We start from the raw sequence: 16,290 nt of genomic DNA, 5'->3' as shown, positions 1-16,290 counted from the left end.
TGGATTATACGTCTATTCCTATTTAGGGTCTGTTTTTCTTTCTCGTTCTCAAAACTAACAAAAATTTTAAAAATATAAGTTCGGCCTTTGCGGCTTCTGATAGTACTGATCATTACCTTTCCAACGCAATTCTAATTTTGAAAATTACCAGAGAATGGCAGTTCTCGCCAGTGGCGCACAACACCCGTACATGCGACACTATATATAGGTACACGAAATTTTCGATTTTCTAAACCTGACTGAATTGAAAGTTGAGCCAAATCCCATCTTAAAGTTTAGGAAAAGACTAGTCCATCAATATATTACTTCTCCATTTTGGTCCAAGGCTGTGGATTTTGCGGCCCTTCCCATTTAGGGCCTGTTTTTAGTTCTCGTCCCCAAAACTCCCAAAAATTTCAAAAACTTAAGTTCGACCTTTGCGACATCTGATAGCACAGATCATTGCCTTTCCAACGCATGTTTAATTTTGAAAATCGGTTATACCGTTCAAAAGTTACCGAGCTCAGAATTAGAACTCAATTTTTATTTAAAAAGGGGAAAAATGTTTGTGGATATGTATGTATGTATGTATGTATGTATGTATGTATGTATATATGTATGTATGTGAAAAAGTTACACCGATCTGAATTTTTTTCTGTGTTTCAAGAGGGTGTGAGGGCCGATTTAGAACCGGTGTAATTTTTGACTTCTGACTACCCGTAAGCCAGCTATAGGGCTAGGTAAATACAAAATGGCAAATTTTTTGGGCGTATATATCTTAGGTTCAAGGAGAGACAGGAAAATCGCAAATACACCACATCAATATTGTTGAGTTAAGCTTTCAAATGGTGCCTAAGCAATCAAGCTCAGACATACACACGGCTCAGTATAGCCGAGAAATTGAAAAACTAAACTTTGAACATTTTTGTTTTTCGACAATTACTCAAAATTTCAACCTACGAATTGCGCTAATAACTGAGCGTTTGTAGAAGGACTCTAGGCGAATCTAACTTTGTTTACCTTATATCTGGGAAAATTCGAAATTTTAAGTAATACGCTTCATAAGTATGATCAAATCTATTTCCTATGGGGAAAAACGGTTTTTCAAGCTCAATAATTTCTGTAACAGCTTTAGTTTTCATACTTGACCTCAGATGCGTCAGATACTACTTGTCAATACGTTTCAAACTCATGTTTAGTAATCAAAATCGCTTAAGCCGTTTAGAAGTTATTAAGCTACAAATGTATAATTCAATTAACGATTATTCCCGAAATGGTTTATGTAGTTGTAGTGGTTACGATGCTAAATTTGATCTGCAACGGGCAATCCGAGTTCATTTACCGGCCTTCCCAATATTTTTATTCAATCTCTTTCGACTAGAAAAAAAATCTATTGTACATTCGATGGACACTAGATCATTTGGGAGATAATGCGACAAAGGTGACCATTTATAAAGCTTAACGTGTAATCGAGAAAAATTGCATTCAACTTCATACATTTAATTTGTATATAACTTGAAAAACTCCTGATACAAGAATAAAAAGCCGCTAAACGCCGTAAAAATGAGTGGCGCATACAATATTCCAGCTACAAAAGATCTGATATGAAAATTACGTGGCGCGAAAAAGTATTTTCAGTTTGATGCAAAACAAAATTCTAGTTTTATTTTAAAAGATTTTTCCATAATATTTGCTAAATTTGAAGTAAACGCGCCACAAAAGAGTTTCAAAATTCAAACTGTATCAAATTTACTCTTTTGTGGGGAGTTTACTTCAAATTTAGCAGATATTATGGAAAAATCTTTTGAAATAAAACTAGAATTTTATTTTGCATCAAAATTAAAATACATTTTCGCGCCACGTAATTTTCATATCAGATCTTTTGTAGCTGGAATATTGTATGCGCCACTCATTTTTACGGCGTTTAGCGGTTTTTTATTCTTGTCATAGATAGACACAGCTTTACAGGTGAAAGTAATTATATGGACGAGAAATGAGCCAGATATACTAATGGTTCTCAAAATGAAACTTGAATACTTAAGACAACATCCGAAAATTTTCTGTTTTCTTTGTTATGATTTCCTATTTCTTTTTTTAATTAAATATATTTCTTTCAAAAAATAAATAACTGATAGCATGTTTATTATTTTTGTACGCCACCTCAGACTCTTCTTCTAGACACGTTATACTAAAAGTTTGCAAAAACATAAGTACAATATTGTAATGTTCCTAGATACCAAATACAAAATATTTCATTGTCTTTGGCAGTGCATTGGCGATTGAAAATAGTTCGGCTATATTGTTTATTTATTTATGTCTACGAATTGGAATAAAGCATTCAAAATATTTCATTGAAGACAAATTAAAAATGCTTGACATAGTGCCAAAGTTGCGCTCGTGGTAAAAAAAAACAAAGCGAAGGGCCAAAAGCATTTCACATTTAAATAGTGACGTTGTATCGCATAGTTTATTTTTCTAATTAGTATTTTTGATGTTAGTTTTGGTTTAATCTTAAAATAAAATTTGTTATATAAGTCAGTAAGTACAATTTTACTTATTAAGTAAGTTTATTTTAAATTCGCAATTAATTTTAATGCCATTTTAACCATTTTTACAATATTATTACACATATTACCACGATTTTTTCATGCCTATGTTATTCTATTTGTTCACTTCACTTTTGTTTGTTACTATAAAGTTTATTTTTGACTATTAGTTATCTATATTTGGTTAGTGTTAACCATAGGTTTCCGTTATCTTCGGTCGTTATTCATTCATTTTTATTTCAACAGATAATCTAATTATTATAAAAAAAAATCAATTTTTTCTTACTACAGCGTATTTGAGTATTTCTTGTAGAATTTCTTCTAAAAGTCTTTACTGTCCTTCTGTTTACAGTCGTCGGTGGGGACATATACTCCTATTATGACTATATCTCTTCCTTTAATTTTCATGTCTTCACTGATTATTTTTTCATTTATGACCATCTAATCTTTGACATATTTATTATACTTCTTTCTTATTGTTGCAGATACTCCCCTTTTTGCTATTTGAATTTTATTTACCCCGCTCTAGTAATGAACATATTGCTCTATTATTTCCTTTCCTTGACCCTTTTTCTATACTTGGGTAAAATGAGTCGCTTGTGTAAAACCAGGTGTGGACGGTTGTGTAAACGCTGGCCATGTTATTGTATACCGTATGCCCAACAGATAGCAAACTAGCCTGCTACAATCCCAAAGCAGGGTGAGCACTGAGCACTCGTGATATAAAGGGAGAAATAGATTTGGCCATAGATTTGGCCACATCAAAATTTTGATATTTATAACCGAGTATAATTTTGACACTATTAACTTTCCCACAAATTTGTCACATAAAAAATAAGATTAAAACAAGAATTTGAAATTAAAATAGTTAAACAAAAGTAGTGCTCCTCAGCTAACTCCTCTTCCCAAACTATTTGTTGTCTCGTCCTTGTATTTTTGTGTTGTTTGTTTTAACCTGGATTTTATTTATTTATTGATGGACATAACTCAATATAGGTAGCCCCATTTTGTTTAAACGTGGATTTTATTTATTTATTGATGGACATAACTCAATGTAGGTAGCCCCATTTCTTTTTTCTTTTTATTTAAGTCAACAGTTTATTAAAATTTCTTCTCTGTTTCAATTAATAAAGCAATTTCCCACTTTTATTTTCAAGTAACTTTCAACGGAATATTTCACTTCTGTAATTTTTAACCAACTCCAAAACTAACCCTTTCCTTTCTTTCTGTTTTGTTTTGATTTTCAGTTTCAGGTACCTACATTGATGTTAACCAAATCACATTTTGTGCATAAGATTATTGAAATCCAGCGTCAATAATAAATTACCAGTTTAAATTTTATTATTACCAGTAAATCCAACCACCCAGTTCAAGACGGCATTTCATCACGGTAAAAAGTTAGTGAAATTTTCGATCGTCGACAACCAGCAGCTTGTAGAACAAGTGTGTTTGCCGGTACCAATATAAGTTTTTCCTTTTTATTGATTTCCTATTCTAACCAATATTTTTAAATATTTCGTTATCTTTCGCTTTGTGTGAGCCAGTTTTTATTCAAATATATATTTAATGATATTTGAACTTTATATTTTTTAATGAGATTGCCAATTATATTTGTAATAAACTGAAACGTGAATTATTTTAAAATTAGGTATAATATACCTATAATAAAATTGGTATAAATTGATTTCATTTAATTAATAGTATTTGAATTATTTCGGAATAGGATTGATATTAAGAATAAATTTCATTCATTTACATTTAATTAAAATAAAATGCCATAATCAAAAGAAACGAAAGAATCCAAAAGGATCCTCGGTAAGGGAGCTCGCAAACCAAAGCAATATCCCTACATCGCATAACATACATTGCGGAAAGATACGCACTGAGTGTCACATCTGGTTTTCGGTGAACGAAATTCCACCGAAAGTCACCGAAGATTCACCGAAAACCAGATGTGATACTCAGTGCATATCTTTTCGCAATGCATGCCACATGCGATGTAGGATATTTATTCGGTATGCGAGCTCGCTAAAAGTAGGGAATCTGTTAGAAATGGTCTCGATACCTTCGCAAAATGCATTGATAAAATAGCTATACCGGGGTCGTCGGATAATTTGCCGGTCACCGAACTTTCAGTCAGATTAGATCGGGCTGAAACAATAATAGAGGAATTTGAAGTTGTTCAGGGTAAAATAGACGCGTTAGTAGATGATGTATCAGATGAAATAAAATATCGTGAAAATTTTGAAAATGTTTCTTTTTCTACTATAGCAAAGGCAAAAGAGCTTCTGCAGCCTAAGCCTATTATATCTAGCAACGAAAATGCAAATCAAAGTTCACTTTCTGATCGTAATAGCTTATTCAATTCAGGGATAAAGCTACCAACCCTTCATTTGCGTCAATTTAGCGGGAACTATTCAAACTGGTTAGATTATCATGATTGTTTCGATACATTAATCGTTAAAAATAATGATATAAGTGACATTCAAAAATTTCATTATTTAAAAAATCATCCCTATCGGGGACAGCTGAAAAGATCATAAATTCTATTAAGGTTTCTGCAGCTAGTTTTACAGTAGCGTGGAAGCTTCTTGGTGACAGATATTCTAATGAGCCTTTACTAATCCATAATCACATCAAGTCCATTTTTAATCTAAAGGTAGTTAATCGTGACAGTTCTAAGTGTCTCCAACATCTAATTGATGGATTAACTAGTAATCTGCGATCTCTAGAATCCTTAGGGGAGCCAGTAAGCAGTTGGGACTCAATCATGATTTTTATAATTCTAGAAAAACTTGATCCTGAAATTGTCAAAGATTGGGACAAGGAGAGTCGATGTAATACCCCTACGTCAGTAAAGCCTACTCTCGAAGATCTTCTAAAATTCTTGCAGCATCGAGCTGATACTTTAGAAAAGTTTGAAGCAAGATCTATCAAGGGAGGTTCTAGTTCCAAAGATCATTCTCATTCTTCATCTCATAGGTCTAAAACTAAAAATACAAGTCAATCATTCGTCAATAATGGAGATTCTTCAGATCTGTGTCTACATTGTAATGGCCCTCATAAAATGTCAACTTGTACTTCTTTTCAAAATTTAGATGTGCATGCGCGCATGCGTGAGGTCAAAAGGGTACGAGCGTGTTTTAATTGTTTATTTATAGGACATCAAAATACCAGTTGCAAGTATGGTAAGTGCAAGAAATGTGGAAGGAAGCATCATACGCTTCTCCACGTTAATGCAGAAAATAGCAATTCTCCAAATGATACTCAATCCGTTTCTTCGGATAATCAAACTCCACAAACATTGTCATGCCATGCAGTTCAGAATTCGTTTGCACTGCTGTCAACTGTCACAGTCCAAATTCCAGATCGGTCTGGAGTTAAACATAATTGTAGAGCCCTTCTAGACAGTGGTTCTCAGTCACATTTTGTCACGCATAGTCTGGTTTCCAAATTGGGTCTCTCCAAGGAACCTGCCGACATTTCAGTGGTCGGTGTCACTCAAATATCTTCAAGGATAAAGCACAAGAGTAAGTTGTCAGTATATTCGTTATATTCTTCTTTTTCGACAACCTTAAACTGTCTTGTTACTTCTTCAATTTGTGGTCATGTTCAAAGTATTCCGGTCGACGTAGACTCTGTCTCTATTCCATCGAATATTCGCTTGTCTGATCCAAATTTCAATATTCCTTCCGGCATAGATCTCCTCATAGGTGTAGAGCTTTTCTGTGATCTTCTGTGCGTTGGACAAATCAAATTGGGTCCTCAGAAATCCATTTTACAAAAAACCAAATTTGGCTGGGTAATTTCTGGCCCACTGCCCAAAAGGTACGATCATCAAATCGTCACTTGCAATTTCGCACAGCAGAATTAATGTCATCATCTATCAAGATTCTGGGTAATAGAAGAGTGTCCACTTCTCCCACCTCTTTCAAAGGAGGAAATAGAGTGCGAGGAACACTTTAAATCGACTCATAAAAGAAATTCGGATGGTCGTTTTGTAGTCAGTCTTCCATTAAAGAATTCGACTGATACTCTGGGTGAATCTAGGAGCAGAGCTGAAAAAAGATTCTTTAATCTAGAACGAAAACTTCAGAATAATCCTATCATGAATAATATGTATATTTCATTTATGGACGAATATATTTCAATGGTTCATATGTCTAAGGTTGAGGAGCCTACAGACCCAGTTCACCTCTATCTCCCACACCATGGAGTCCTTAAAGAGAATAGTTTCACTACTCATCTGCGTATAGTGTTCGATGGTTCTTGTCTTACCACTTCAGGTGTTTCAGTTAACGATCTTCAAATGGTTGGACCAGTCGTCCAAAATGATCTTATATCAATTCTATTTCGATTCAGGCAACACACTTATGTGGCTTCTGCTGACATCGCCAAAATGTATCGGCAAATTCTCGTTTGTCCTTCTGAACGAAACCTCCAGCTAATTTTATGGAGACGGGATCCTCAGGAGCCTTTGCAAACTTATTCTCTGAACACGGTAACTTACGCCTTACGGCACTGCCTCTGCCAGCTTTCTTGCTACAAGATGCCTGCTCCAATTATCTTATGAAAATTCTGAGCAGTATCCTCAAGCTGCAAGGATTATTAAAAATGATTTCTACGTGGATGACCTCCTGACGGGGTCTGATTCAGCCTCAGAGCTTCTTCAACATTGTCAAGAAATTAATCATATATTATCAAAAGGTTGTTTCCCTCTTCGAAAGTGGGTTTCTAACGACCCTTCACTTCTTACAGATATTCAGGATTCTTTGGTCCCTTCAGATCTTCCTTTCTCGCTAGGTTCTTTTGAAATTACAAGAACTCTGGGACTGCAGTGGTGTCCAAAATCCGACCTTCTTCAGTACCATATATCCTCTGAAGATCTTCCTAGAACGGTTACTAAAAGGTCTATACTTTCTGGGATAGCCCATATATTCGATCCTCTTGGTCTTCTTAGCGCCACAATTATCATTGTAAAAATTTTAATGCAACGGCTGTGGTTGGAAGACTTGGAGTGGGATCAAGCTGTACCTCTAGACATCCACACAAAGTGGCTTTCATTTCGGGATCAGCTCTGCCATTTAAACAATGTAAGAATTCCTAGACATGCCATCATTGCAAATGCTTCAACTATTGAGCTGCATGGCTTCTCTGACGCTAGCGAAGCTGCATATGGTGGCGTTATTTATATTCAAAGTATTGATCACCAAGGTAATATATCGGTGCGTCCCTTTAAAAAAAATTAGCCTTCCTCAATTAGAACTTTGTGGAGCCTTGATATTGTCACAGCTCGTGAAGAAAGTCACAGAATCGTTCAGTCTTCAATTTCATGATATTGTTCTTTGGACAGATTCCACTATCGTCTTAGGGTGGATCAGAACCTCGCCACATATTCTTAAAACATTCGTGGCCAATAGAGTGTCTGAAATTCAATCCAGCACTTCGTCTAGCGCTTGGAGACATGTCGGTACCAAGGATAATCCTGCGGATTTATTGTCCCGAGGTGTAGAACCCAGTCGACTTATGTCATCAAAAATTTGGTGGCACGGTCCTCCCTTCCTCATGGATTCTCCTGGTAGTTGGCCGGTCCTAATCATTCAGCCTGAGCAAGATCTTCCGGAGACTAAGAAAGTTACTCATTCTTTGGTCACAAGTTTCGCGCAATCCATTCCATTCCAGAATTACAGCAATTTCTCGTTTCTCACAAGAGTCATTGCTCGTTGTTTGCGTCTGTTCCGAAATAGTTCAGGGTCAAGATGCAGAGTTTCCGATCCTCTAACCACCATACAGCTTCAAACCTCTGTCATATGTATTGCAAAGATGGTTCAAGCAGAGATATTTCCAAAGGAACTTCATAACCTTTCCAAGGGAAAATTGCTGTCTTCTAAAAGTAAAATTCTTTCTTTAAATCCATTTCTGGATAGTGATGGAGTAATCAGAGTTGGTGGTAAATTACGCAACTCTAAATATGATTTTAATAAAAGACATCCAATACTTCTTCCTGCAAATCATCCTGTTACGACTATGATCTTTCGGTCGGAGCATCTAAGGTTGTTGCATGCCGGTCCTCAGCACTTATTGTCCGTCGTTCGTGAACGTTTTTGGCCTATTTTAGGTAGATCTATTGCGAAACAGGTTGTTCGTCAATGTATACGCTGTTTTCGTGCCAACCCTCTTCAATGTACACCCATGATGGAAGATCTTCCTGCATCTAGAGTAAATCCATCGTTTCCATTTGCAATCACGGGAGTGGACTATGCAGGCCCGTTCACTCTCAAAACAAGACAAGGTAGAAACCCAGGTACTTACAAGGCTTATGTTAGTCTTTTTATTTGTCTAGCTACTAAAGCGATACACTTGTAACTGGTCACAGACTTAACTACTTCTTGCTTCCTCGCTCCTTTAAGACGATTTATAGCTAGAAGAGGCAAGCCAGTTCAAATGATGTCCGATAATGGCACGAACTTCGTAGGTTGTCGTAACGAGCTTAAGCATCTCGGTAAGTTTATCAAATCTTATGAAAAACAAATCACGGAATCATGCTGCAATGATGAAATCAATTGGCAATTTATTCCTTCGCATTCCCCTCATTTCGGCGGAATATGGGAGGCGGTAGTAAAATATATGAAATCGCATTTAAAAAGAATCGTTACGGGATCTCATTTAACTTATGAAGACTTTTCAACTGTGCTCACTAAGGTGGAAGGTATACTAAATTCACGCCCTTTAAGTCCTATGTCCTCCGATCCTTCAGACCTTTTACCTATAACCCCGGCTCACTTTCTGCTTGGGAGGTCCATGAATTCCATACCAGAAGTAGACGTTTCTAATGTCAACTCTCTTCGGTTATCAAGATTTTAACCTCTTCAGCAACTCCGTCAACATTTTTGGCGAAGATGGTCTTTGGAGTACGTTTCGGAGATCCAGCAGAGACAAAAGTGGAAGGTGAATCAATTCCAAATCAAGGTTGGTGCTCTTGTCCTAATCAAAAGTAAGGACGCACCTCCTCTCCAGTGGTCTGTGGGACGTGTGGAACAGTTGCATCCAGGGGCTGACAACATTTCTAGGGTTGTCACACTTAGAACAGCTAAATTTGCCCACTTCCAAGTGAATAGAAGTCGCCAAGTAACAGTGATTATTCATTGACTGTAATATATTACGTTTAATTTCATTTTTAATTAATTGAAAGCTTTCCCTTTCAAGGTGGGGGGCATGTTTACGAATTCAATTAATTTCTCATATTTTATTTAATATTTGTTTAAATCCCGCTGCGACGGGCCTGGACTCTTTTTACAACATGTAGATCTAATGCCGAACCAGCCGGTTTCCATATACTTGTAATTTTATGTATAATTACTTTACTTTGCCTCGAGTCTGTGAAGAGTAAAATAGGCTCTTTGTCAAGTATTATCAATTCGTACTGTAGTCAGTTAAATAAAGTGATAAAACTGTTATCTACAATTTTTGTCATTCCACTGAAGCGAACGAGATTTATTCTCATCAACCAACTCCTTTTGATCCAAACGCTGCCTTACACTCACCAACACATAAATAAATAGAAATCTTTTAATAAATATGTATAAACAAAACTTTAAAAGCGTTACATAATAAAATTAAATACATGACATCCACTTTTAATCTATTTCACAAACAAAATAACAAACATAGATTTGCTGGTTGTTTCTCGTCACTTTTCTCCCTACTCTCAAGAACTTGTCCATATACTTGTTAACCTATACAACATTTTCCGTCTATCCCATAATATCCCCATTAGCATAATTTGAGCAATAAATCATGTTATTGAAGACTATTATAGAAGAAGCCCCTTGTAGCGGCATCATTTAGTTACTTGTAACCGTTGACCTGAAGATGCTCTGCATATTATAGAGAGCGAAACCGGTGTCGGGAGTTAACAATAAATTATTGCGAGTACGTATGTCTTTTACTTTATTCAAAATGAACTCGCATATGCAACCCATTCAACATTAACTTTATAATTGTAGCTCTCATTAGCCTTATTAGTTTGCCGAGGATTGTGAATATTTCATTTCGATTTCATTTAATTTTTCATTTGTTCATTAAATTTGATTTTATTTCATATCTGTTATCTTATTTTCATAAGAAATAAAATCACACGATATCAAAATAAATAATTCTTCTCTTCTTCTTTTTGTGTAGACATGACTCTGGCTGTTTTTTCAATGTGCCTCCAGTAAGTTGTCATTCCATTTTTTCGTGGTCTTCCCACTGATCGTCTTCCTATTGGGGAACCGTCTCTCGCCGTCCTTACTACTCTATTTGTTGTCATTCGGCTTATGTGTTCGTTCGATTCTACTCTTCTGTTTTTCACCTAGTTATTAATGTTTTCGTTCAATCGTTTTCGTGGTCTTACCACTGATCGTCTTCCTATTGGGGAACAGTCTAATCTATTTTTTGTCATTCTGCTTATGTGGTCGTTCCATTCTACTCTTCTGTATCTTACCAAATTATTAATGTTCTCCATTTTGCATCTTCGACGCATATCTGTACTTTTAACTTTGTCCCATAGTGTCTTACCATCTATTTTTCAAAGGGTTTTTATCTCCGTTATGTTCAGCATTAAGTATGTTCTCTCTGTATCAGGCCATATCTCTTTTTGCTGTTTTTACTATTCACTTTCTATAACTAGATAGTGTGATGCCTAGATATTTAAAATCCATTACTTTTTCTCTTATCTAACCCTCCAGCTCTTATTTACATATAAGTAGATTTTCGGTTATACTTAACCATGAATTTTGTCTTTTATGAGGAAATTAACATGTTAAATTTTCTGGCGCTTGTATTAAATTGGTGCAGCATACGTTGTAATCATCTTCACTTTGATGGATTAGTATTTTATCGTCTGCATATTAGATTATATTGTTTTTCCCATTTGGTATCCTTTTTTAGTTCTTACTTTTTTATTATTTTATCCATGATCAAGTTGAACAATAGAGGACACAGGTAATCTCCATGTCTTATTTTATTGCCAGCTTCCATTGGGCCAGTTGATTCTTATTCTACTTTTACTTGTGTTATGTTGGTATGGCAGATTTTTCGGATCGTTTTAATTATTCCTAAAGGTGCATCTCTTGTATAAAATAAATGGATAACGTCATTTAATTTAACCTTGTCAAATGTCTTCTTAAGGTTCGCGAAACACAAATATGCCGCTTTATTGTATTCTAATGATTTGACTGGGGTAATTATCGGGTGAATCAAGTAGCTCTGCGGCTACTACAGCTGGTCCTAGCCCTGATAGAATGTGGAGGGTGATTGTTGATTACATATTTTAATTTACCTAATATTTATTAAAAATCAATTTTTTCTTCTTTTTCTTTTAGTACCGTGCCCAAATTTTAGGCATGGGTAGCTTCCATGACAATTTGTTGACATCATTCTCGATCTTGCGCGGCATGTAACATATTCGTCTGCTGATAAGCTGAGGAAGGTTTCGGAGCGATAATATTTCTTTCTACCAATTCCTCTTTATCCGTCCATCCTTTCGTTGAATATTAACTGCAGTAACCAGTATCGGCTACCTCTCATTATGTGCCCCAGATATTAAAGTGTTTTCTTTTTTATCATCTTCATCAAGTCACCTTCGACTTGACCTACTCTGTTTAAGAATTCTCTGTTTGAAATGCGTTGAACCCATACTATTCTGAGCATTCTAGGATTTTGTTCTGAATATATTTCCTTGTGGCATTTTCATAATCAACTATTTTCAATGGGAAATAAGCCACAATTTTACCAAAAAAATAATTTTTTTAACGTTTCGACGCCCAAGCCGGGTGTCGTTGTCAAAATACAAAATAATACTGATAATAGTATTATTTTGTATTTTGAAAAATACAAAATAATACTGATAATAGTATTATTTTGTATTTTGACAACGACACCCGACTTGCGCGTCGAAACGTTAATCAAATCATTTTTTTGGTATTATTGTGGCTTATTTCCCATTGAAAATAGTTGATTCTAGGATTTGACCATATCTCGAAGGCTTCTAATTTGTTCATCATATTAACACGCCCATATAGTAATACAGGATACACATAACAGTTTAGGAACTGGATTCTAAGTTGTAAGTTCAGCTGATGAATTTGTTACCAAAATAAACTAACTTGAATTTAGTGATTTCAAGAAATCATAAAAAAATAGTTCAATGATATATAGTATTTTTTTTGGAAATTAGTTCTTTGCATTTCTTTGTGAAAAAGTGACACAGTATACTTTACCATAATGAAATATTATTTATCGTTTATAAAACGTTTAAACATTTTTTCATTATTATATATTTCTTGCAGATAATTAACAAATAATATTTTTAATTTATTTTACATTCATATTTCTTGTTTTATAATCAATTAGGAGATGGAAGATCAACGAAAAGCAACGTTCAGACCAATAGTCCTTCCCGGGGGGAGAAAGTGGATAGATCCTGATGATGTCGTACCGACCAGAAAACCCAAAATGACTGATGCAAAGATAATGGAGACTATAGACAGTAATTTGGAGGTCATTGCAGGGAAAAGAAAAGGGTAGGCAACCTTTTAGTTTAATCTCATTTATTTGGCGTATTTTTAGGTTAACCAGTGGAACTGCAGTTGGCCATGGTCAGACTCATCTAAGCCAGTCTACAGGTATATTTTAGAACCATTATTTCAAAAAATCAGTGTTTGTCTCCACGTATAAAATGTGATGCCTTTTGGAAATAATTTTAATAATCTTATTCCTTTTAATATCTATTTAATGGCCTATCGGTTTGCGAATTACCTTATTAATTGAGTAATTGTTTAAACTAAACAACCAGTGCTCTATTTGTAATGCACGAAAAATATTAATTACATTTTTGGAGGTATGTATCAGATTGATATAGGTACGAGCGTCGTTAGAAAATTATATTTACCAGTATACCAGTATAGTTTATCGATCAGTTTAAAGGTACGTTTTTACTGGAGCGGCTGGCTAGTAAGGCGGCATCTACATTGGATCCGTATTTCTCCGATCCGATCCGATCCGACGTCGGCCGACGTCGGATTAAAAAATAAACTCATAGTATTAAATGGCGGCGCCTACATTGGATCCGTCTTTCTCCGATCCGATCCGATATCGACCGATGTCTCGCCCGATATCGGGCGATTTACGTATCCAATGTAGGTGCCGCCATTTAACATCATGAGTTTGTTTCAAACCGACGTCGAATCGGAGAAATACGGATCCAATGTAGGTGCGGCCTTAAGGTTCACACGCACCGAATCGGCATAGAGCGATCGGCTCGGCTAAGAGCAATCGGCAGATTTTGCTATGCATGTAAATAAATGACCCACCGCGCACCGCTCGACAGTCGAACGTTCTTAAGCGGTGCGCGGTGGGTCATTTATTTACATGCATAGCAAAATCTGCCGATTACTCTTAGCCGAGCCGATCGCTCTATGCCGATTCGGTGCGTGTGAACCTTTAATCGCTGAAAGATCATCGCTGAACAGGGTTGTCAGATTGGGGTATTTTCCCACAATTTTTTTGGTAATTAGAAAGATTCTAGAGGAGTGATTGTTCTAAGCAGAAATGGTTGGGGGATATTTTTGGGGGGAAAATTATGGACGATTTTAAGAGGTCATGGTAAATTAAATTTGCGAATGTACATAGGACTGTATATTAGACTCTCATACAATCGAAGACGATAGGACCTATGAATTATTTCCAGGGTCCTTTGTTGATAAGTAGTGTAATTTTGGTTTATTGTTCTCACATTTGACGACTAACTGATTAAAATGCGGCAACAATTTAAATTTGGGGCATGTGAGCTTCAAGTTGAGGGAATTTCAGTTTCTAAGTGGGGGATTTATAAAATCGCATCTGGCAACCTTTTAGCTGAGCAGTGATTGCGATGTATCTCCTTGTGCGTTTGCTTGTGTGTTTTGTAGGAGCCGGTTTGACTCAAGCGTCTACAACCGTTGTATCAAGGGTCAGCTAGCCTCGATTTTTGGTAACTGGTCCAGTGACTGGTCTGAGAGCAGACAAAAGTCGTAGACGCTGGGCGGTTATAGTGGCGTATTTCGTTGTTTCGAAATTTTTTTTTAGGAGATTTTTAGCAGTTTGTGAAGTCTTTCGGAGTTTTTAATTTGAGAGATTTTTAGCAAATTGTGAAGCTTTTATAAGTATGTTTCAGTTAATCATTTCCTAGTTAATGATTTTTTATCACAATTTTTGAATATCACAAAAGTTGAGTGTAGTATCCTTCTTCTTCTCTTCTTTTAAATATTGCGTGTTTTTCAAATCTTGGAGCACTTGACACTTCTAATATTCCTCGTCCTCTATTTCCTCTGCTAGCATGTATTTTAACAATATTGTTTTCTTTTAATAATGATATTAATATTGTCCATCTGTCTGTCCGTCCGTAAACACAACTCCTCCGTCATTATGCCAGGTAGAATGACAAATTAAATGTCGAATGAAAGCTTATGATCCAAGGATAGTACTAAAGGTGAGAATTTTGACCTAGAACTTCCGATTTTAGAAATGCAACGGGAAGTACTGTTTTAGAGTCGCCGGAATAGTACAAGCGATATATTATTCGACACACCTTAGCAATACGAGAACAAATGTATACTTCCGGTTTCATGACTGTCTGTCCGTCTGCCAGTCCGTCCGCGAATATAACTCCTCCATCATTATACTAGGTAGAATGACAAATGAGATGTCGAATGAAAGCTTATAATCCAAGGATGGTACTAAAGATTGACAAATTTCACATAGGACTTCTGGTTTTAGAAATGCGGCCGGAAGTACTGTTTTAAAGTGGCCGGAATAGTACAAGCGATATATTATTCGACGAACCTTAGAAAAACGAGGGCAAATGTATATTTCCGGTTTTATGACTATGTCCGTCTGTTCGTTGTCCGTGAAAATAACTCCTCCGTCATTGCACTAGGTATAATGCCAAATGAGATGTGCAATTTAAGCTTATAATCTAAGGATGGTACTAAAGGTGAAAAACTTGACCTAGGACTTCCGGCTTTAGAAATGCGACCGGAAGTACTGTTTTAAGTACAATCAGCTCTAAAACCGGAAGTCCGATGTCAAATTTCTCAACTTTAATACCATCCTTCGGTTGTAAGCTTTCATTCGACACGTCATTTGGCATTCTATCTGTGAATTGTTGGAAAATACCCCAATCTGGCAACCCTGTTCAGCGACGATCTTGCAGCGAATAAAGGGCCAGCCGCTCCAGTAAAAACGTACCTTAAGGCTACGGCTCCACGGGCTGGAAATTGACGCTAACAGTAGCCGTAAAACGAACTTAAGGTTCCACGGAACGGAATAGGAATAGCCGAACTGAACCGACTACGCACAAGTCCTGTAGTCGGTACAGTTCGGCTATTCCTATTCCGTTCTGCGGAACCTTAAGTTAGTTTTGCGGCTACTGCTAGCGTCAATTTACAGCCCGTGGAGCCGTAGCCTTAGGCGCGTTTATACATATCCAGTAACTGGCGCCAGTCGCACTGACACGACAGCGCTGGCATGGTAGTGGCATCATGTAAACACTTTTTTGTGTCAGTCCAGTGCCGCTGTCTGCCAGCGCTGTCTTGAACAGAAAGGTGGTCTATTTTTCATGCCACTGGTATTCCAGTGAGACTGGCGCCAGTTACTGGATACGTGTAAACGTTACTTTAAGCTACTAAGTAGTAAAGGTCGGTTTACACGCTACGAGATGTAATAATTTCTCGGCGATGTGATT

At 36.3% G+C, this 16,290-nt stretch overlaps 1 protein-coding gene across 3 annotated transcripts in view; it reads left to right on the top strand.

The window, feature by feature from the left end:
• The window catches only part of LOC114335931 (glutamic acid-rich protein-like), a 116,263-nt gene that overhangs the window by 89,455 nt on the left and 10,518 nt on the right, over positions 1 to 16,290 (top strand). For 2 of the 3 annotated variants that reach the window (XM_028286219.2, XM_028286218.2), the window contains exon 11: positions 12,921 to 13,090. In XM_028286219.2, the coding sequence (XP_028142020.2) occupies positions 12,921 to 13,090 (170 nt within the window). Of the gene's footprint in view, positions 1 to 12,920; positions 13,091 to 13,136; positions 13,193 to 16,290 lie in introns of all 3 variants that reach the window. The other variant, XM_028286220.2, reaches the window with a different exon arrangement.

This window comes from Diabrotica virgifera, chromosome 1 (genome assembly GCF_917563875.1).
Source record: "Diabrotica virgifera virgifera chromosome 1, PGI_DIABVI_V3a".
Lineage (NCBI taxonomy): Eukaryota > Metazoa > Arthropoda > Insecta > Coleoptera > Chrysomelidae > Diabrotica > Diabrotica virgifera.
The sequence above is the reverse complement of the archived record's forward strand: the minus strand, read 5'-3'. Positions and strand labels throughout refer to the sequence as shown.